The 23,955-nt window shown below is 47.0% G+C and overlaps 1 protein-coding gene across 1 annotated transcript in view; it reads left to right on the top strand.

The window, feature by feature from the left end:
• The window catches only part of LOC111975553 (cadherin EGF LAG seven-pass G-type receptor 2-like), an 83,137-nt gene extending 59,182 nt beyond the window's left edge, over positions 1-23,955 (top strand). Inside the window, 27 exon segments of the mRNA XM_070442902.1 lie at positions 2,154-2,158; positions 2,530-2,664; positions 3,803-3,982; positions 5,604-5,717; positions 5,822-5,996; positions 6,131-6,272; positions 6,408-6,528; positions 6,691-6,874; positions 7,155-7,256; positions 7,389-7,483; positions 12,885-13,094; positions 13,531-13,714; positions 14,149-14,473; positions 15,780-15,947; positions 16,098-16,221; positions 16,405-16,605; positions 16,886-17,060; positions 18,538-18,650; positions 19,065-19,147; positions 19,445-19,571; positions 19,682-19,792; positions 20,011-20,141; positions 20,383-20,471; positions 20,643-20,804; positions 21,212-21,460; positions 21,586-21,808; positions 22,475-23,955. Coding sequence (XP_070299003.1) covers positions 2,154-2,158; positions 2,530-2,664; positions 3,803-3,982; positions 5,604-5,717; positions 5,822-5,996; positions 6,131-6,272; positions 6,408-6,528; positions 6,691-6,874; positions 7,155-7,256; positions 7,389-7,483; positions 12,885-13,094; positions 13,531-13,714; positions 14,149-14,473; positions 15,780-15,947; positions 16,098-16,221; positions 16,405-16,605; positions 16,886-17,060; positions 18,538-18,650; positions 19,065-19,147; positions 19,445-19,571; positions 19,682-19,792; positions 20,011-20,141; positions 20,383-20,471; positions 20,643-20,804; positions 21,212-21,460; positions 21,586-21,808; positions 22,475-22,502 — 3,956 coding nt within the window. The 3' untranslated portion in view covers positions 22,503-23,955.

The following is a 23,955-nucleotide window of genomic DNA, read 5'->3' as shown; positions in this document are numbered from 1 at the left end:
TTCTTCTTTCTCCTCACTACCCTTGGGATCCTCTGTTTTCTCTCTTCTCTCCACTATCCCCTGGGTCCTCTGTTTCTTCCCCTCTCCCCTGGGTCCTCTGTTTTCCTCTCTTCCATTTCTGGGTCCTCTGTTTCTCTCTCTCTCCCCTGGGTCCTCTGTTTCTCTCTTTTCTCCCACTATCCCCTGGTCCTCTGTTTCTCCCTTTCTCCCCTGGGTCTCTGTTTCTCTCCTCTCTCCCTGGGTCTCTGTTTCTCCCTCTCTCATCCTGGGTCCTCTGTTTCTCCCTCTTGCTCCCCTGGGTCCTCTGTTTCTCCTCTATCCCCTGGGTCCTCTGTTTCTCCCTCTCTCCTCCCTGGGTCCTCTGTTTCTCCCTCTCCCCCTGGGTTCCTGCTTTCTCCCTCTCTCCCCTGGGTCCTCTGTTTCTCCCTCTTTCCCTCTCTCCCCTGGTCCTTGTTTCTCCCTCTCTTCCCTCTCTCCCCTGGGTCCTCTGTTTCTCCTCTCTCCCCGGGTCCTCTGTTTCTCCCTCTCTCCCCTGGGTCTCTGTTTCTCCCTCTCTGCCCCTGGGTCCTCTGTTTCTCCCTCTCTCCCTGGTCCTCTGTTTCTCCTCTCTCCCCTGGGTCTCTGTTTCTCGCCTCCTCCCTGGTCTTTTTCTCCCTCTCTCCCCTGGGTCCTCTGTTTCTCCCTCTCTCCCCTGGGTCTCTGTTTCTCCTCTCCCCCTGGGTCCTCTGTTCTCCCTCTCTCCCTGGGTCTCTGTCTCCCTCTCTCCCCTGGGTCCTCTGTTTCTCCCTCTCTCCCTGGGTCCTCTGTTTTCCCTCCCCTCCTTTCTTCCCTTTCTTCTCCCTCACTCGCTCTTTCTAGTGCAGACTGCACCACAACCACTATCCCCTGGGTCTCTGTTTCTCCCTTTCTCCCTCTCTCCCCTGGGTCCTCTGTTTCTCCCTCTCTCGCCTGGGTCCTATGTTTCTCCCTCTCTCCACTATCCCTGGGTCCTCTGTTTCTCCCTTTCTCCTCTGCTCCCCTGGGTCCTCTGTTCTCCACTTCTCCTCACTATCCCTGGGTCCTCTGTTCTCCCTCTCTCCCCACTATCCCTGGTCCTCTGTTTCTCCTCTCTCACCACTATCCCTGGGTCCTGTTTCTCCTCTCTTCCACTACCCCTGGGTCTCTGTTCTCCTTCTCCCACTATCCCTGTCTCTGTTTCTCCTTTCTCCCTCTCTCCCTGGGTCCTCTGTTTCTCCCTCTCTCCCACTATCCCCTGGGTCCTCTGTTTCTCCTCTCTCACCACTATCCCGGGTCCTCTGTTTCTCTCTTTTCTCCACTCTCCCCTGGGTCTTCTGTTTCTCCCTCTCTCCCCACTATCCCTGGTCCTCTCTGTTTCTCTCTTTCTCCTCTTCCTCTCTGGGTCCTTGTTTCTCTCTTTCTCCACTATCCCCTGGGTCCTCTGTTTCTCCCTTTCTCCCACTATCCCTGGGTCCTCTGTTTCTCCCTCTCTCCCACTATCCCCTGGGTCCTCTGTTCTCCCTCTCTCCCACTATCCCCTGGGTCCTCTGTTTCTCCCTCTCTCCCACTATCCCCTGGTCCTCTGTTTCCTCTCTCCATATCCCGGGTTCCTCTGTTTTCTCCCTCTCTCCCTCTCTCCCCTGGGTCCTCTGTTTCTCTCTTTCTCCCTCTCTCCCTCACTCGCTCTTTCTAGTGCAAATGACAGGCTTGATTTGTGTCATTAATATGGACGGCCGTGTTTTGCATCTCTGCCGCTGTGTAATGAGAGAGAAAAAACATGTCTAACACCCAGCTAAAAGTGACACTAGTGCCTGTCTGCCAGAATGGCTGTCTTCAGACTGCATGTCAAATACACAGACACATAACACTGAACACACCCCCCACCCCTGAGCGTTGTCTAGCCAACACTCATCACAAGTACTAGTGAATAGAGTAGGGGGCATGTTGAATCTTCTCTGGTATTTAGCTCTGTATATGAACAGGATTTATTCAGGGGTATCTAGTTTCAAATTGCCACACATACTATTTTATTCCCATACAGCGAGTGCCAAGGTTTTATTCCATTGACGTCTTAATTTGTTTTTTCGTAAGGTTAGGTGTAACGTGTAGCACTGCTGGCTTTGTACCCCTCATCTTTGTTTTCTGTGTAATCATAGATTGTGTATACTCTCCCTACCAGTAACTGGAGCTGGGTTGTTCAGACTTGATCACAGAACATATTACTGTGAGAGTGGTAATGACTCACTGTCACATGTCACCTACTTTTGAATAGCAGCCATTTCCTCATTCTCGCTCTCTCTCAATTTATCTCTTTCTCATTCTCTCTTGTTCTCCCCCTCCCTCTCTCTCTCCTCACTTTCCTCTCTCCCTCTCTATCTGCCGCCCTCACCCCCCCTCTCTCCTCACCCCCCTCTCTCTATCTTGATTCCCCCCCCTCTCTATCTGATTCCCCCTCTCTCTATCTGCTTCCCTCACCCCCTCTTCTCTTCTGTCCCTCATCTCTCTGCCACCCCACACAACCTCACCCTACAGGTACAGAGAAAACACACTCTCACCCCACACAACCTCACCCTACAGGTACAGAGAAAACACACTCTCACCCGACACAACCTCACCCTACAGGTACAGAGAAAACACACTCTCACCCCACACAACCTCACCCTACAGGTACAGAGAAAACACATCTAATAGTCTCGCCATACACAGTCATACCCACAAACCCTCCTCACAACCACAACCACACATCACACCTTCCTTAAGCCCTACTCTCAACTTTGTTTTGTCTTCTTTCTGTTTTGCCTGGCATTGTTTTGTTTAGATTTGTGTTTCTTGTTTTTCATTTCTACAACTGTAATGCATCTTTTAAGTCCTTTGAAAAGCACTATATAAATGTATTTTCTATTTATTATTATTTTTATTATTACTACCCTATAGTGTCTTACGCCAGCAGAGGCCTGGTCTGCCATATCACAATATACTGTACAGCCCTCCTCAATCTGGCATATGCACACACCTTCAATAGCATTACCCAACAATACAGAACAGCACTACAAATACACCTCACAGGTGCAAAGGTGTTTACTGTAGGCCATTTCATATGTCATTACGTACAGTATAATACATATTATACAGGATTTCATCCAATCTGAAGCAAAGACATAGCCAAACATAGCCAATAGTTTTGATAGGAATTCCTTTCACTCATTTTGTATCAGATTATGCATGTGTTTTCCCCCTCAGTATGGTGTTGGAATAGATTAGTGCATTGTAGCATGTAACTCCAGCATGATTCCAACAGCTCACACAGAGTGACTGTGGGTTAGTTGATGTAAAGCTCCACCTGTTGGCTGTCTGGGCAGCAGCATGACTTTAAATATTTGATGAGATGTGAGATGAAGCCTGCCAACTAACAAACGCCTCATCCCGAGATCTGAGAGCTGCCATACCCAGGCCTTTCAGAAAGCAGCTGTTGTTTGTCTAGACAGGTGCTTTTTTTGAAGTTGTATAACAGTCCAGCAACTATTTTAAAGTTGGTACATTTAAAATAAAAAAAACAGGGCTATTTTCTTAGCTACTGTATTACCATAGATGATCTGATATGGATGCTGAGAAGAAAAGCTCTCTGTCTGTGAGCATGTGATGTTTGCATGCTAAAGGTCTTTCTCTCTCTCCTGCCCTCCCTCACCTCTCTTCACGTCCCCCTCTCTCCCATCCTTTGCCCCACCTCTCTCATTCCATTCCATCCTCTCCCATATATCTCTCTATCCTATCCTCTCCCGACCCCCTCTCTCTCTCCCTCCCCTAGCTGCGCGGTGGCAGTGTGGTGATGGGCCTGCAGAGGGGCGAGGACTCCACCCTGTCCCAGGTAGAGGAGGTGACAGTGAATGACGGAGACTGGCACCATGTGCAGATGGAGCTGAAAGATATCCCGGGCGGCGAGCCCCGCCACAAGGCTGTGCTCTCCTTTGACCATGGCCTCTACACGGTGAGACACTGTTAGAAGACAGACTGTAGGTTTGGAATTTTAATTACATTTAAATAGGTACAGTACCAGTCAAAAGTTTGGACACACCTACTCATTCAAGGGTTGTGCTTTATTTTTTATTATTTTCTTCATTGTAGAATAATAGTGAAGACATCAAAACGATGAAATAACACATTGAATCATGTAGTAACCCAAAAATATATTTTAGATTTTAGATTCTTCAAAGTAGCCACCCTTTGCCTTGTTGACAGCTTTGTACACTCTTGACATTCTCTCAACCAGCTTCATGAGGAATGCTATTCCAATAGCCTTGTTCCCACACTCTGAGCACTTGTTGGCTGCTTTTCCTTCACTCTCCGGTTCAATTCATCCCAAACCATCTCAATTTGGTTGAGGTTGGGTGATTGTGGAGGCCAGGTCATCTGATGCAGCACTCATCACTCTCCTTCTTGGTCAAATAGCACTTACACAGCATGGATGTGTGTTTTGGGTCATTGTCCTGTTGAAAAACAAATGATAGTCCCACTAAGTGCCAACCAGATGGGATGGCGTATCGCTGCAGAATGCTGTGGTAGCCGTGCTGGTTAAGTGTGCCTTGAATTCTAAATAAATTGTTGACAGTGTCACCAGCAAAGCACCCCCACACCATTACACCACCTCCTCCATGCTTCACGGTGGGAACCACACATGTAGAGATTATCCGTTCACCTACTCTACCTCTCACAAAGACACGGAGGTTGGAACCAAAAATCTCAAATTTGGACTCATCAGACCAAAGGACGGATTTCCACCGGTCTAATGTCCATTGCTCCTGTTTCTTGGCCCAAGCAAGTCTCTTCCTCATATTGGTGTCCTTTAGTAATGGTTTCTTTGCAGCAATTTGACCATGCAGGCCTGATTCACGCAGTCTCCTCTGAACAGTTGATGTTGAGATGTCTGTTACTTGAACTCATTTATTTGGGGCTGCAATCTGAGGTGTAGTTAATTGCTGATTTCTGAGGCTGGTAACTCTAATGAACTTATCCTCTGCAGCAGAGGTAAATCTGGGTCTTCCTTTTCTGTGGCGGTCCTCATGAGAGCCAGTTTCATCATAGCGCTTGATGGTTTTTGTGACTGCACTGGTAGAAACCTTCAAAATTCATGACATTTTCCAGATTGACTGACCTTCATGTCTTAAAGTAATGATGGACTGTCGTTTCTCTTTGCTGTTCTTGCCATAATATGGACTTGGTCTTTTCCAAAATAGGGCTATCTTCTGTATACCACCCCTACCTTGTCACAACACAACTGATTGGCTCAAACACATTAAGAAGGAAAGAAATTCCACAAATTAACTTTTAGCAAGGCACGCCTGTTAATTGAAATGCATTCCAGGTGACTACCTCATGAAGCTGGTTGAGAGAATGCCAAGTGTGCAAAGCTGTCATCAAAGCAAAGGGTGTCTACTTTGAAGAATCTCAAATATAAAATGTTTTTATTTGTTTAACACTTTTTTGGTTACTACATGATTCCATATGTGTTATTTCATAGTTTTGATGTCTTCACTATTATTCTACAATGTAGACAATAGTAAAAAATAAAGAAAAACTGTATCTGTTTGTGATCTGATCTACCAATCCAGGCCAGCATGGAAGTGGATACTAAACTGAAGGGGGCGAAGGTCAAGACTCTGAGTGTCGGGGGCATCACTGGGGCTGATGGGAAAATACAGCATGGCTTCCGCGGCTGTGTGCAGGTTCGTTAACCTCTTGTCACGCACGCACACACAGACGACACACACGTACTGTGTTGTCTGTCCATGTGTCTGAGTGCGTTCTCCCTGGTGTGTGTGTTCCTCAGGGTCTGCGTGTGGGGGAGACCTCCTCCAGCTCGGTGTCTCTCAGCATGTCTCAGGCCAGGAGGGTGAACATGGAGCAGGGCTGCAGCGTACCAGACCCCTGTGTCTCTAACACCTGCCCCTCCAACAGCTACTGCAGTGATGACTGGGACAGCCACTCCTGCACCTGCCTCACCGGTCAGTCTGCCAACCATCATCAGTGTTATCTTCATCATCATTAGATTTTACAAATTATTATACGACCATATAGTCTTACGTTGATCCCGCCCAGACATAACTTATGAATTCCTATTGTGTTGTTTACCTGCCAGGTTACTATGGCGATAACTGCACAGACGTATGTGCGCTAAACCCCTGCGAGCACCAATCAGCTTGCACCAGGAAGGTTAGCTCCTCCCATGGCTACACCTGTGACTGTCCCAGCAACTACTTTGGCCAGTATTGCGAGAAGAAGTTAGTAAAACATCTTAATCTTTGCTATACACAGATCATATCACTATGTTGTTTGGGTCCATATCACTATAAAGAACACTATAAGAATATATCTGTGTATCTGTTGTGTTTCTGACTATGTGTGGCCCTCCTCAGGACTGACCTGCCGTGTCCCAGGGGTTGGTGGGGACATAAGACCTGTGGTCCCTGTGATTGTCAGACAGATAAGGGCTTCGATGCCGACTGCAACAAGACAAGCGGGGAGTGCCGCTGCAAGGTGAGCCAGCTGACTACTGAGTCTCAATGGCAGGATGTTTTAAGTGGACAGGGGCGATGGGTGAAACTGCACTGTGGGCTGGTATTATTTTTTACTTCCTCCCTTCCTTTTCTTCTCCCTCCCCCTCTATCTCTCTCTCTACCCCTCTCTCCCTGCTCTCAGGATAACCACTACCGTCCAGAGGGCAGCAAGGTGTGTCTGCTATGTGAGTGTTACCCAGTGGGCTCCTTCTCACGGGCGTGTGAGAGGGAGAGCGGGCAGTGCCAGTGTAAGCCAGGGGTCATCGGGCGCCAGTGTGACCACTGTGACAACCCCTTCGCTGAGGTGTCGCCCAACGGCTGCGAAGGTCAGCATTAACATGCGTCACATGACAGTAAAGAAATACCAAATGTCACATGCTTCAGAAATGTATCTGTAGTCCAGTCTGATTCATTTAGTTCACTGATTTTGTAAATTAATGTGATTACATGGCCTTTTAAAGTGTTTTTGTGCCAAGCAAATTCTATGTCATGTGTACAGTTACACCTGGACAATACATTTTATCAGCTTTCCTGCTCTCTCTCCTCTTTCTCCCTCCCTCTCCCTTTTCCTCTCTCTCGCTTTCTCTCCCTCTCTTTCCCTCTCAGTGATCTATGACAGTTGTCCCCAGGCAATAGAGGCAGGGATCTGGTGGCCCAGGACTAAGTTTGGTCTCCCTGCAGCAGTCCCCTGTCCCAAGGGATCTATCGGTACGATGAATCTCAGTAGTTTAGCTAATTACCATACTATAATGGAATATACTATACTATGCACTTAAACTTGCCTCGGGTCCTTCCAGCATGTTCCTCTCCTTTTATGAAGATTTCCCCTTTCTCTCTCAGGCACAGCTATTCGCCACTGTGACGAACACAAGGGATGGCTGCCCCCCAACCTCTTCAACTGTACCTCTGTCACCTTCACCAAACTCAAGACCCTGGTGTGTACAGCTCCAGTAGAGCTAGACTCATGTACCCCTCATACAGCTCCACTAGAGCTAGACTCATTTACCCCTCATACAGCTCCACTAGCGCTAGACTCATTTACCCCTCATCAGCTTCCATAGAGCTAGACTCATTTACCCCTCATCAGTCCACTAGAGCTAGACTCATTTACCCTCATATCAGCTCCACTAGAGCTAGACTCATTTACCCCATCACAGCTCACTAGCGCTAGACTCATTTACCCTCATCAGCTCCACTAGCGCTAGCTCATTTACCCCCTCATACAGCTCCACTAGAGCTAGACTCTTTACCCCTCATCAGCTCCACTAGAGCTAGACTCATTTACCCCTCATTCAAGCTCCAACTAGCTAGACTCATTTACCCCTCATACAGCTCCACTAGAGCTAGACTCATTTACCCCTCATCAGCTCACTAGCTAGACTCATTACCCCTCTATACAGCTCCACTAGCGCTAGACCTCATTTACCCCTCATCAGCTCCACTAGGCTAGACTCATTTACCCCTCATCAGCTCCACTAGGCTAGACTCATTTACCCCTCATCCAGTTCACTAGGCTAGACTCATTTACCCCTCATCAGCTTCACTAGCGCTAGACTCATTTACCCTCATACAGCTCACTAGCGCTAGACTCATTACCCCTCATCAGCTCCACTAGAGCTAGACTCATTACCCCTCATCAGCTCACTAGCGCTAGACTCATTTACCCTCATCAGCTCACTAGCGCTAGACTCTTACCCTCATCAGCTCCACTAAGCCTAGACTCATTTACCCCTCATCAGCTCACTAGCGCTAGACTCATTTACCCCTCATCAGCTCCACTAGAGCTAGACTCATTTACCCTCATCAGCTTCACTAGCGCTAGACTCATTTACCCCTCATCAGCTCCTAGCGCTAGACTCATTTACCCCTCATCAGCTCCACTAGAGCTAGACTCATTTACCCCTCATCAGCTCCACTAGGCTAGACTCATTTACCCCTCATCAGCTCCACTAGAGCTAGACTCATTTACCCCTCATCAGCTTCACTAGCGCTAGACTCATTTACCCCTCATACAGCTCCACTAGCGCTAGACTCATTTACCCCTCATCAGCTCCACTAGAGCTAGACTCATTTACCCCTCATCAGCTTCACTAGCGCTAGACTCATTTACCCCATACAGCTCCACTAGCTAGACTCATTTACCCTCAAGCTCCACTAGAGCTAGACTCATTTACCCTCATCAGCTCCAGCTAGCGCTAGACTCTTTACCCTCATCAGCTCACTGAGCGCTAGACTCATTTACCCCTCATCAGCTCCACTAGCTAGACTCATTTACCCCTCATCAGCTCACTAGCGCTAGACTCATTTTACCCCTCATCAGCTCCACTAGACTAGACTCATTTACCCCTCATACAGCTCCACTAAGACTAGACTCATTACCCCTCATAGAAGCTTCACTAGCGCTAGACTCATTTACCCCTCATACGCTCCACTAGCGCTAGACTCATTTACCCCTCATCAGCTCCACTAGCTAGACTCATTTACCCCTCATCAGCTCCACTAGCGCTAGACTCATTTACCCTCATAGCTCCACTAGCGCTAGACTCATTTACCCTCATACAGCTCCACTAGCGCTAGACTCATTTACCCTCATCAGCTCCACTAGAGCTAGACTCATTTACCCCTCATCAGCTCACTAGAGCTAGACTCATTTACCCCTCATCAGCTCCACTAGCGCATAGACTCATTTACCCTCATCAGCTCCACTAGAGCTAGACTCATTTACCCCTCAGCTTCACTAGCGCTGAACTCATTTACCCCTCATCAGCTCCACTAGGCTAGACTCATTATCCTCATACAGCTCACTAGCGCTAGACCATTTACCCCTCATCAGCTCCACTAGAGCTAGACTCATTTACCCCTCATACAGCTCTCAGCTAGCGCATGAACTCATTTACCCCTCATACAGCTCCACATAGCTAGACTCATTTACCCCTCATCAGCTCCACTAGAGCTAGACTCTATTTACCCCTCATCAGTCCACAGCCATAGAAACCCTTCGCACTAAACAGCTAGCGACTCGCTAGACCTCATTTACCCTCTCATCAGCTCCACTAGCGCTAGACTCATTTACCCTCATCAGCTCCACTAGTAGACTCATTTACCCCTCATACAGCTCCACTAGCGCTAGACTCATTTACCCCTAATCAGCTCCACTAGCGCTAGACTCATTTCCCCCTCATCAGCTCCACTAGCGCTAGACTCATTTACCCCCACATACAGCTCTACAGCGCTAGACTCATTTACCCCTCATCAGCTCCACTAGCGCTAGACTCATTTACCCATCAGCTCCACTAGCGCTAGACTCATTTACCCCTCATCAGCTCCACTAGCGGCTAGACTCATTACCCCTCATAGCTCTACTAGAGCACTCATTACTCTCATACGCTCCACTAGCGCTAGACTATTTACCCCTCATACAGCTCCACTAGCGCTAGACTCATTTACCCCTCATCAGCTCACTACAGAGACTCATTTACCCTCATCAGCTCCACTAGAGCTAGACTCATTTACCCCCATACAGCTCACTAGCGCTGAGTCATTTACCCCTCATCCAGCTCCACTAGAGCTAGACTCATTTACCCCTCATACAGCTCCACTAGCGCTAGACTCATTTACCCCTCATCAGCTCCACTAGAGCTAGACTCATTTACCCCTCATACAGCTCCACTAGCGCTAGACTCATTTCCCCCATACAGCTCCACTAGAGCTAGACTCATTTACCCCTCATACAGCTCCCTAGAGCTAGACTCATTTACCCTCTCATACCTCCACTAGCGCTAGATCTCATTTACCCCTCATCAGCTCCACTAAGCTAGACTCATTTACCCCTCACAGCTCCACTAGACTAGACTCATTTCCCTCATACAGCTCACTAGCGCTAGACTCATTTACCCCTCTCATCAGCTCCACTAGGTAGCAACTCATTTACCCTCATCAGCTCACTAGCGCTAGACTCATTTACCCTCATACAGCTCCACTAGCCTAGACTCATTTACCCCTCATCAGCTCCACTAGCGCTGATACTCATTTACCCCTCATACAGCTCCACTAGAGCTAGACTCATTTACCCCTCATACAGCTCACTAGAGCTAGACTCATTTACCCCTATACAGCTCCACTAGCGCTAGACTCATTTACCCCTCATACAGCTCCACTAGAGCTAGACTCATTTACCCCTCATCAGCTCCACTAGGCTAGACTCATTTACCCCTCATACGCTCCACTAGACTAGACTCATTACCCCTCATCAGCTCCACTAGTGCTAGACTCATTTACCCCTCATACAGCTCCACTAGAGCTAGACTCATTTACCCCTCATACAGCTCCACTAGAGCTAGACTCATTACCCCTCATCAGCTCCACTAGGCTAGACTCATTTACCCCATCAGCTCCACTAGAGCTAGACTCATTTACCCCTCATCAGCTTCACTATAGAGCTAGACTCATTTACCCCTCATCAGCTCCACTAGAGCTAGACTCATTTACCCCTCAACAGCTCCACTTAGCGCTAGACTAATTTACTCATCAGCTCACATATATACAGTGGGGAAACAATGTATTGATACACTGCCGATTTTGCAGGTTTTCCTACTTACAAGCATGTAGAGGTCTGTAATTTTATCATATACACTTCAACTGTGAGAAGGAATCTAACAAAAATCCTGAAAATCATTGTATGTTTTTAAGTAATTAATTTGCATTTTATTGCAAGACATAAGTTATTTGATCACCTCCAACCAGTAGAATCCGGCTCTCACAGACCTGTTAGTTTTCTTTAGAGCCCTCCTGTTCTCCACTCATTACCTGTATTAACTGCACCTGTTTGAACTCGTTACCTGTATATAAGACACCTGTCCACACACTCAATCAAACAGACTCCACCTCTCCCCACAATGGCCAAGACAGAGAGCTGTGTAAGGACATCAGGGATAAATTGTAGACCTGCACAGAGCTGGGATGGGCTACAGGACAATAGGCAAGCAGCTTGGTGAGAAGGCAACAACTGTTGGCGCAATTATTAGAAAATGGAAAGTTCAAGATGACTGTCAATCATCCTCGGTCTGGGGCTCCATGCAAGATCTCACCTCGTGGGCATCAATGATCATGAGGAAGGTGAGGATCAGCCCAGAACTACACAGCAGGACCTGGTCAATGACCTGAAGAGAGCTGGGACCACAGTCTCAAAGAAAACCATTAGTAACACACTATGCCGTCATGGATTAAAATACTGCAGCGCACGCAAGGTCCCCCTGCTCAAGCCAGGGCATGTCCAGGCCCGTCTGAAGTTTGCCATGACCATCTGGATGATCCAGAGGAAGATGGGGGAAGGTCATGTGGTCTGATGAGACAAAATTGAGCTTTTTGTCTAAACTCCACTCGACGTGTTTGGAGGAAGAAGAAGGATGAGTACAACCCCAAGAACACCATCCAACCGTGAAGCATGGAGGTGGAAACATCATTCTTTGGGGATGCTTTTCTGCAAAGGGGACAGGACGACTGCACCGTATTGAGGGGAGGAGGATGGGGCCATGTATCGGAGATCTTGGCCAACAACCTCCTTCCCTCAGTAGAGCATTGAAGATGGGTCGTGGCTGGGTCTTCCAGCATGACAACGACCCGAAACACACAGCCAGGGAAACTAAGGAGTGGCTCCGTAAGAAGCATCTCAAGGTCCTGGAGTGGCCAGCCAGTCTCAGACCTGAACCCAATAGAAAATCTTTGGAGGGCGCTGAAGAGTCCGTATTGCCCAGCGACAGCCCCGAAACCTGAAGGATCTGGAGAAGGTCTGTATGGAGGAGTGGGACAAAATCCCTGCTGCAGTGTGTGCAAACCTGGTCAAGAACTCCAGGAAACGTATGATCTCTGTAATTGCAAACAAAGGTTTCTGTACCAAATATTAAGTTCTGCTTTTCTGATGTATCAAATACTTATGTCATGCAAATTAAAATCAAATAATTTCTAAAAATCATACAATGTGATTTTCTGGATTTTTGTTTTAGATTCCGTCTCTCACAGTTGAAGTGTACCTATGATAAATATTACAGACCTCTACATGCTTTGTAAGTAGGAAAACCTGCAAAATCGGCAGTGTATCAAATACTTGTTCTCCCCACTGTATATGAATCCATTCACTTCAATGATTTATGCTATTAAGTTGAATGATGAACTGATTTTATTGCTGTAATATAGCAGAGTTAGGTCTTTTTGTTTTACATTTATTTTAGTTACCATTGAGACCAAGGTCACTTTTACAAGGGAGCCCTGCATATACACAACTTATTAAATACAATATAAAATGGTGCTGTAAGACTGTTCTCTCTCTCCCTTGTCCAGTCGGAAAAGCTTTCCCGTAACGCGTCTCTCCTGGACTCTGGGCGGGTCCAGCAGACGGCAGCCATGTTGGCCAACGCCACGCTGCACACGGTGGAGTACTACGGCAGTGATGTGAAGGTGGCCTACCGCCTCACCCAGAGTCTACTGCAGTACGAGAGCCACCAGCAGGGCTTCAGCCTGACCGCCACCCAGGACGTCCACTTCACTGAGGTAACACAACAACACACAACACTACACAGCACAACACAATATTGCAGAGTGTAACACACCACCATGCAGTGCCGCATAAGGCAACACCTGGCAGCGCAACACAGTTAATACAGCATAACACCACATGACCAGAGGAGGCTGGTGGGAGGAGCTATAAGAGGACATGCTCATTGTAATTGCTGGAATGGAAAAATGGAACGCCTTCAACCACATCAAACATATGGAAACCAAATGTTTGAATCCATTCCATTAATTCCTTTCCAGCCATTACAATGAGCCCGTCCTCATATAGCTCCTCCCAACAGCCTCCTCTGCACATGACACAATACAGCATGCATCTCGGATAAACTCTGTAGGTAACTGAACACAACACATTTGCCTCCACCACCCTATTCCAGTCTGTCTCTCTGACCCTCTGCCCTCCTCCCAACATCAGAACCTGGTGCAGGTGGGCAGTGCCATCCTGTCCCCGGGCACACGGCCACACTGGGAGCTGATCCAGCAGACGGAGGGGGGCACGGCGGCCCTACTGCACCAGTATGAGGAGTACGCCAACACCCTTGCACAGAACATGAGGAAGACTTACCTCAGCCCCTTCACCATTGTCACACCACACATAGGTGAGTGTGGTCTACTTTGCTTTACACTAGGTATAGATGTTATGTCGGACAGAAATACACAATTTTATGTAGACCAGGGCTCTCCCACCCTGTTCCTGGAGAGCTGGTTGATAAGCTGAATCAGGTTAGTTACAGCTGGGTTTGGAGCGAAAACTTACAGGAGGGTAGCTCTCCAGGAACAGGGTTGGAGTTAAAACTTACAGGAGGGTAGGTCTCCAGGAACAGGGTTGGAGTTAAAACTTACAGGAGGGTAGCTCTCCAGGAACAGGGTTGGAGAGCCCCGATGTAGACAGTTTTTTTTATCACTTGGAATATTTGTTAAATATTATTCCATAAGTTGTAGGATTCACAAACTGAACATCTAGCCATCTATCTCTTTCTAGTGGTTTGTCTGATGTCTAACCTACCCTATCTGTGTTGGATGTTCTCAACAGTCATCTCAATAGATCGCCTCCAGAAGATGAACTTTGCCGGAGCCAAGCTCCCTCGCTACCAGTCTCTGAGAGGGCTGAGGCCTCAGGACCAGGAGACTGCCGTCACCCTCCCCGACTCCGTCTTCAAGCCGCCCATGGAGACCAAGGGCCACCGCCACCTGGACACCTTCCCAGAATCCTCTGTGAGAAACCACACGTCCAACAGAAACAGGCGACATCGAGGTCCTGACGACCCTGAGCAGGAGGCCATCGCTAGCGTGATCATCTTCCACAGCCTGGCCTCGTTGCTGCCTGCGAGCTATGACCCTGATAAGAGGAGTCTCAGGTGAGACAGAGGGAGACAGGGACCTGATTCCATGTTGACCCCTTGCCTCCTACCTCTAGATACTTCACATAGATTTAATTGGATACATACTAGTAAAATGTTCATGGGTCTACATTTCCCTGGTGGTATTTCTGCCATATTGCTGATCCTTTCATATCTACACAAAGGTCTAAGGCAGGGGGACGCAGGTACTATTTGATAAGGTCTGGTCACACAAATTGCCTACGTGACAAAGGACCAGATTGATATTTTATTGTCGTAGTAACAAACCCCCACCTCGCAATCCATGCCAACCCCAAACTGTTCACAGCCCTCTTGTTAGCGGAGAGAAAATTTTGCAGTTTTTAAGCCAATTTCTTGCAATTCGACACATTGTTCCATGTCTTGTGTGTTTATATGATCCCAGTGGTCGAAGCCTGACCGAGTTCATAAAGAATATAGTAGTCGGTACTCGCGATACGTAATTGACCCCTTTTGGGTCCAGATCCATACCTCCGGCCACCAGTGGAGTATGGAGGGTGCAGGGCAGGGCTGCCCAACCTTCTTCCTGGAGATCTAATGTCCTGTAGGTTTTCAGTCCAATCCTAATTTAGCATATCTGATTCAGCTAGTTAAGGTCTTGTTGAGCAGCTAATTAGTAGAATCAGGTGTGTTAAATTAGGGTTGGACTGAAAACCCACAGGACGGTAGATCTCCAGGAAGAGGGTTGGACTGAAAACCCACAGGACGGTAGATCTCCAGGAAGAGGGTTGGAACGAAAAACCCACAGGACGGTAGATTCTCCAGGAAGAGGTTGGACTGAAAACCCACAGGACGGTAGATCTCCAGGAAGAGGGTTGGACTGAAAACCCACAGGACGGTAGATCTCCAGGAAGAGGGTTGGACTGAAAACCCACAGGACGGTAGATCTCCAGGAAGAGGGTTGGACTGAAAACCCACAGGACGGTAGATCTCCAGGAAGAGGGTTGGACTGAAAACCCACAGGACGGTAGATCTCCAGGAAGAGGGTTGGACTGAAAACCCACAGGACGGTAGATCTCCAGGAAGAGGGTTGGACTGAAAACCCCACAGGACGGTAGATCTCCAGGAAGAGGGTTGGACTGAACCCACAGGACGGTAGATCTCCAGGAAGAGGGTTGGACTGAACCCACAGGATGGTAGATCTCCAGGAAGAGGGTTGGGCAGCCCTGGTGTAGGGGTTAGGGGCCAATTTAGAATTGGAGAAAATTATTAATGAGGAGGAGGAAGAGCAGCAACAAGGTTCCTGTTGAAGAATGAATTAGTGGTTTTGTGTGATTTCCACCAGAGTGCCTAAGCGTCCGGTCATCAACTCCCCGGTGGTCAGCATCACGGTTCATGACAACGAGGAGCTGCTGCAGCACACCCTGGACAAACCAATCACTGTGCAGTTCCGCATGGTCACCACCGAGGAGCGCTCCAAACCCATCTGTGTCTTCTGGAACCACTCCATACTGTGAGTTGTACACACACACACACACACACACACACACTAGCTATTTCAACTTTGAGCTGTAGAAACAAAGACTTAAAAGTTATATAAAGGATTAGGTTGAAACCAAATAATCTGTCATCGCATTGTTTGACTGTTGTTTTTGTTTGTCAGAGCGGGGAACGGAGGCTGGTCAGCCAAAGGCTGTGAGGTGGTGTTCAGGAACAACACTCACATCAGCTGCCAGTGTTACCACATGACCAGCTTCGCTGTTCTCATGGACATCTCTAGGAGAGAGGTGAGCAAGGCCACACCACTACACAACACTAGACAGAACTACACCATATGCTGTACGAGTCTAGACTTCACTTTATCAACCTCAATACACCTCAGACCACACCCTATAGTGGTCTTCACTATAATGACCAAACAAAGCTCTTCTTAAACTAAACTTTTCCTCCACCCTCCTCTTCCTTCTCAGAACGGTGAGATCCTTCCGGTGAAGCTGGTGACGTGGAGCACGGTGAGCGTGACTCTGGGCTTCCTCTTCCTCACCACGCTCTTCCTCCTCTGCCTGCGGGCCATGCACTGCAACAAGACCAGCATCATCAACAACGGTGCCACCGCCCTCTTCATCTCCGAACTCATCTTCATCCTGGGCATTAACCTGGCAGACAACCCGGTAAACTACTGGAACAAAGATATTTTCTGTCTACCTTTTAATACTGTATTTTACCCCCTGCCGATCTCGGTTCAGTACACCACTTTCAATATCCTACCTTCCCTCTCCTCTGTTTGGAATAGGTGTCTGATATGGATCTGATTAAAAACAAAGGAAAAATCATCAAAGCATTCTGCCCACTTTGAGCCCTGTAATATAAAGTATAATAAGTTCCCTTCCTTTCACTCTCGCTCTCTCTCCCCCTCGCTCTCTCTCTCTGTCTCTCCCCCCGTGTCTGTAGTTTATGTGCACAATCATCGCCATCCTGCTGCATTTTTTCTACCTGTGCACCTTCTCCTGGCTCTTCCTGGAGGGCCTGCACGTCTACCGCATGCTGAGCGAAATACGAGACATCAACTACGGACCCATGCGATTCTACTACATGATTGGCTGGGGCGTGCCCGCCTTCATCACAGGTCTGAACAATACACACACACACACTGATGGACCGACCCCAGGTGGTGAGGGTAGGCAACATCACCTCCGCTACGCTGACCCTCAACATGGGGGGCCACACAGGGTTGCGTGCTTAGTCCCCTCCTGTACTCCCGGTTCACCCACGACTGCGTGGCCACACACGACTCCAATACCATTATCAAGTTTTCTGACGACATGACAGTGGGTAGGCCTGATTACCTGCGACGATTAGACAGCCTACAGGGAGGAGGCCAGTGACGACAGTGTGGTGCCAGGACAACAACCTCTCCTTCAACGTCAGTGAGACCAAGGGAGCTGATTGTGGACTACAGGAAACGAGGGCGAGTACGTCCCCATCGACGGGGCTGCAGCAGAGCGGTTCGAGAGCTTCAAGTTCCTGGGTGTACAAATCACTAAGGACTTAAACTGGTCCACACACGCGAACAGGCGCGACAACGCCTCTTCCCTCCCAGGAGGTTGAAAAGATTTGGCCCTCAAATCCTCAAAGTTCTCCAGCTACACCATGAAGAGCATCTTGACTGGCTGCATCACTGCTTTGTATGGCACGTGCACCGCCCTCCATCACATGGCGCTACAGAGGGTAGTGCGTACGGCCCAGTACATCACTGAGGCTGAGCTCCCTGCCATCCAGGACCTCTATATCAGAAAAATTGTTAGACTCCAGCCACCCAAGCAATAAACTGTTCTCTCTGCTTCCGCACGACAAGCGGTACCGGTGTATGAAGTCTGACAGCTTCTATTCCCAAGCCATAAGACTGCTAAATAGCTAGACGAACTATCTGCATTGACCTGTCTATTTTAACTTTCTTTTCTATACACAATCACACACTCACTCTATGCACATTCTACACACTCCCTCACACTGACACTCCAACACACACACACACTTTTCTCACACACACATTACATGCATAAACATTCATACTGACTCTACACACACACACACACACACACACACACACACACACACACACACGCACGCACACACACTCGCGTACAATCATATCCGCTGCTGTTACTCTGTTTATCATATATCCTGATGCCAAGTCACCTTACCCCTATACATATCTAACCCTACCACTCCAGTATCCCTGCACATTGTAAATATGGTATTGGCTCTGACTCTGGAACTGATCCTGTATATAAGTTACTTACTTTCTCGTGTTCTTATTTCAATTTCTTGTTTTTGATCAACTTGACTTAAAAAAAAATATATATATATTGCTTCTGCATTATTGGGAAAGAGCAAGCAAGAAAGGCATTTCACTGTACTAGTGCACGTAACAATAAAAACTTGACACACACTGATGCACACACTAACCACACACAGACGCATGCTTGCATACACAAACACACAGACACACAATGCCAACTCATATATCCAATTAGAACGGTTGAAAGTCTTACTGTAGTTATTTGTTAGTTACTGGTGTGTTTGGTGGTTGTGTCGTCCAGGCCTGGCGGTCGGACTGGACCCAGAGGGTTATGGGAACCCAGACTTCTGCTGGCTGTCCGTGTACGACACTCTGATCTGGAGCTTGGCAGGGCCCATCGCCATGGTGGTGTCTGTGAGTACACTCCACCTCATCAGATCTCTAATACAGTGTATTGTATGATATTTACAGTACCAGTCAAGTTTGGACACACCTACTCATTCAAGTTTTTATTTATTTGTTTTACTATTTTCTACATTGTAGAATAATGCAAAGCTGTCAAGGCAAATGGTGGCTACTTTGAAGAATCTCAAATATTTGATTAACACTTTTTTTTGGTTACTACATGATTCCATATGTGTTATTTCATAGTTTTGATGTCTTCACTATTATTCTACAATGTAGAAAATTGTAAAAAATAAAGAAAAACTCTGGAATGAGTAGGTGTGTCTTAACTTTTGACTGGTAACGTATATACTAGAGTTGTATAATAGTATGCCTTTATGTTATACAGTAATACATAGTTTAATTGTATTTTGTGTTTTCCAGATGAACATCTTCCTGTATATCCTGGCCTCCAGAGCATCCTGCTCCATGAGACACCACAGCTTTGAAAAGAAAGAGCCCCCTATGTGAGTGTCCTGCCCACCGCTGCCTGACTAAAAACAACACAAATTCTGTCATTAACACAGGCATGCTGTTGTACCCCAAGGGTACATGACTACAGCACTTTAGAGACCACAAGAGAGTGCATTGTGTCATTGAATGGAGAGTGACGCTGCCAATTCACTAAACTGTGGTTGTTGGCTCATGATGGATTGCATAAAAGTGAAAAACATATTTCTATATCCTCTGAAAACTCACTTATCCTAATGTAACCTTTGTGATGTTCTCATCTTACGTGTGTCTTTCTGTCTGTCTGTGTCTAGCTCCGGGCTGAGGACGTCATGTGGGGTTCTCCTCCTGGTCACTGTCACATGTCTGTTAGCTATACTCTCAGTCAACAGTGACATGATCATCTTCCACTACTTGTTTGCTGGATTCAACTGTCTTCAAGTAAACACTGTTTTTCGTTTCACTTAAACCAGGATTTAAAGACTATTAGTCACTGGTTTGACTGTCAAGTATCCTTGCTCCATTGACATTATTTGGTCTGTCTATTCCAGGGTCCCTTCATCTTCTTCTTCCGCATTGTGTTCAACAAGGAGGCGAGGAACGCCATGCGCTACTGCTGCAGCCGCAAACGCCCGGATCACATGATCAAGTCCAAGCCCTCTGTGAGTCTCTTCCACTATATAGGGACACCAGTCATCCAAGGCCTTAGTAGAACAGGAACTAGTACAGCTATGTACAGCTGTAGGCCTCCATATCATACCTTTAGGGTTGGCCTTGTATTACCAAGGACATGAACTAAAGCATCAAACAAATAAAACAGAATTTGGTGTGATGACTTACTGCCTATTAACTTATACCTGTCCCTCTCCTCCTCCTCCAGTCATATAACTGTAACACCAGCTACATGGATGGCAGACTGTACCACCTGCCGTTTGGAGACTCCAGTGTCTCTCTGAACGACACCCTGCAGAGCGGCAAGAGCCAGCAGAGCTATGTCCCCTTTGTCCTCAGGTAGGGTAAGCACAGAGGGACACAACAGGCCCCATTGACACATGCTGTTTAGGCCCTCCTGCATCATTGCGTACTAGAACATGTTTTCTTTCCAGGTTAATTGAAAATGTGTGGGTTTTATGATGGTCATTGTTATGTACTGTAATACAGATAGAACACCCCTATCAAAGCCACATACCAACTTACATTGAGGAGACCAGGGCTTTGTTTGTCCTGTTACAAGTCCTGTTGTGTTTTTCAGGGATGATGGTGGCCTGAATAATAGCCAGGTACACATCGCTCTGAACGAGCACGGCTCACTCTTCCATGAAACTAAAGAGCATTTAGATGGTAGGTCTCCCATTTTAATGTCATTAGGATCACTGTGACTGCCTTTAGCAGCTTTGGTGCATAGCTCAAACACAGAGAGGCATACAGAGTATTCATCTCATATGGTCAATGTATGTATATTTCTACAACACTCATTGGTCATCATCTTAACTTGTGTGTGTGCAACAACAGATCACAACTCGGACTCGGACAGTGACCTGTCTCTGGAGGATGACCAGAGTGGATCGTACGCCTCCACACACTCCTCTGACAGCGAGGAGGAGGGGCCCTACCCACCAGATGAATGCTGGGAAAGCATGGCATCCAATGTGTCCAAGAGACCACACCCTCAGGGTATGACCTCGCATCTATAATACACCGAGTCACCAACTCTATACGACCTCACACCTATAATACCTCACTGTCAGTAGACCACACGCAGGTGGTATGTGAACACAGCCCCATGCAGTAACACTCTTGATAATACCGCTCACACACTTCTGCTTTAACAGTACACCACACCCAAACATCACACACAGACCAGACAAATCTTCAATAGAATACACCTACACTGTACACAATTGTCTGGGTTTAAATGAATCCACTTCTGAGCAAAACATGAATGTTATGAATCTTACTTAAACATGTAAAAATAACACCTGAATTACCAGATTCTGGTATTGTAAGACAACAGCTTACACCACGATTTAATGCATCAAGCATTTAAGATGTAGTCTTAAAGTTGTCTGGGTGTTCGTCAGATAACAACCTGAGTAAGCTGTACTGGCCAGGGGAGTATGTGACAACAGCTAGCAACAGTGAGGGCCTGGGGGGAGCAGGAAGGCTAAAGGTAGAGTCTCTGGGCAACCCTGAACTGGGCCAGACACGGGACCACCGAGGCATGCCAGACGACAGGCCAGGGGACAAGGCAGAGGGCTATGGGAAGGACCACGTGATGCTGCTGCCCAGTCTGCCCAGTCTGCCCAACCTCAACACACACCCACAGAAAGGTCAGCAACAAACCCAAACATCAACTCTGCTGCAACATTCCACATGTTAGTTCCACTCTATATCTTTGTAGAGGTGGGATTTCCAGAACTTCAGAAATGTTTAGGCTTTGTCTTTTCAAATGCAGGAATCCTGAAGAAGAAGCAGCTCTCCCCCATTGCGGAGAGAAATGGTATCAACCGCATCCATAACGAGCTGTCGGAGAACGCTCTTGGCCACGCCTCCTCCCAGGGCTCCTCTTCCAGTGAGAGCCGAGGGGGCGGGGCCAAGCCCAGCTTACCAGATCAGCTGAATGGTGTTGCCATGAGCATCAAGGCGGGGACAGTGGACGGTGACTCATCAGGGTCAGAGTGAGTGTCATCACAACACCGAGCACCAAACATGACCCACGTCCAAACAGAATACACCGCTCTGTCTGAACACAACCCAGTGCAGATCACAAACACAGCAACACATACAGTACATCACAATGTCATAGAATCCAAACCAACAGCTCTTAGATAGAAGTTAAGATATTTGTTAGTACTTATGTATTGAAATGTTGCTTTGTGTTGTATACTGCATGTCATATTTTCTGCACACCAGTCTACCAGTTTGATGTGAAAGAATTGATTTCCCACTGAATGTGTCTTGCTGCTGTCTTCAGTGTGTGTCGTGCCCCCGTCACCATTGTGTGTAGTCTGTCCCCTGTTCTTTGCCTATGTAGTGTTGATTTTAGCATGCTAGCTTGTTAAAAGTCCAATACATAGAGTACCGGTCACATTCTCATCAATGAGCTCAGACTCCAATGTGGTAAGATGTCAAGCAACTCCCATGATCAGGTGATTTTTTATCATGTTGGGAACAAAATACTGTTAGTTCTATAAACAGAGGGACTTGGTAAAAGCTACTTTTGATGAGTTAATATAAACTGCTAAGTACAAGCAAAATCATTTTATGACCAGTGTCTACAGTGCAGAGTATTGTAGCTTACTAACCATCAATCTCTGTTCTCTCTCTCTCTCCAAAAAACATAGATTCCTATTCTTTAATTTTATTCACTGAAGCACTTGATCCTCATTTGAAATCAGGATCATTGTCTTCTTATCGATCGATCATTCAGTATCCTTCACCCCTTATAACCAAAATAATAATCCCATATAATTTGGTTATCACCTCTCACACTGTGTGTACGTGAATCATTCTCATTCATTGTTTTCTGTTCCTTCTGTTTTCCCCGTGTTGTGTAACGTTTGTCCCCCATCCATCCACCCTCCATTTTCCCAGCAGCCACCGCAACCCCTCCATATGAGCCGGCTGACGGAGGGGTGTGTCTTTGCAGGTCATAGAGCCTCGGCCCTCATCGCCATGCTTACTTTTCTCTGAGTAACAGGAGCTGATGTCTGAGACAGAGAGCGTTGGACTGTCCACACCTGGAGATCAATGGAGTACCCTCTCTCCTTCCCCAATTTTTTTCTCTGCATGTGTGTGAGTGCCAAAACCTCAGGAGTCTCTGCAAGGGCCCAGGCTCCAGCGCACTGAATCTCTTTTTAAATCATTGTTTGTTTACATACTTGAAGCGATGCACTTTTTAAAATAATTTACACTACCCGGCCAGATGTGCAGGTAGTCAACTGGAGCTGATTCAGTTTTGTTTGTGTTTATGTTTCAAACTCCGGAGATTAAGAACAATGAAGTCCTCCTTTGGCTGGGTCATTTAGCTGTAAGATTTTAAAAGTTCAGGGAATTTCCTCAAGAAGCTTAACTAGTTTTTAATCTCAGAAAGGGTGACCTGTACAGTTGTTTTGTTCAAGGATTTAGTTGTTCTACCGAGGGCCATTTGAGTTTTGCTGTAGAGAGAACTCATTTCTCCACTCCAGTCTCAGGAAGCTGCCAGCCTGAGCTGGTGGACAGGAAGAGTCAGTACAAAATGTCTTTATACTGAACAGCTCCACCCAAACCACTACACTGTGCTCTGCACTGGAGGAAAGGACTCCTGTTGAAGTGTGGCTGGAGAACAGTGAGAGGCCATGGGGTCACGCACCGTAAAGTTTCTCTCACTACTGAAGGATGTTTAAAGGCAACAGCGACTAGTCAGCTGTCATACACATAGACACTAGAGGTGAGAATGTCTGCCTTTCTCCACCATTTCGCCTTCATTTTATTGCATTATCATTGGAGGAAAAGAGCCTGCGTGTGAAGAAATTTTGATATCTTTACTTTTGTAAATTGTTGGGAGCAAATTTTTGTATAAACTCTGAGAATGTTCCCATTTTCAATGTTTTTGTCCAAGGGATATATGCTTTCATTTGAATCGGCGACTAAACGACTTTGTATTTTATAGATTAGATCGTTCCATTGTTTTTGTGAAATATTTGCAAACTTCTGCTGTAAAACTCTTTGACATGTATGCCAATGTGAAGAGTTCTGTAAAATGAAACACTAATACTTCATCTTCAATTGAATAAACTGTACACCTCTACATTCCCACTTATAAAAAGCAGTTCAAGAAATATAA

The sequence above is a fragment of the Salvelinus sp. IW2-2015 genome, linkage group LG1 (genome assembly GCF_002910315.2).
Source record: "Salvelinus sp. IW2-2015 linkage group LG1, ASM291031v2, whole genome shotgun sequence".
Classification (NCBI taxonomy): domain Eukaryota; kingdom Metazoa; phylum Chordata; class Actinopteri; order Salmoniformes; family Salmonidae; genus Salvelinus; species Salvelinus sp. IW2-2015.
The sequence above is the reverse complement of the archived record's forward strand: the minus strand, read 5'-3'. Positions and strand labels throughout refer to the sequence as shown.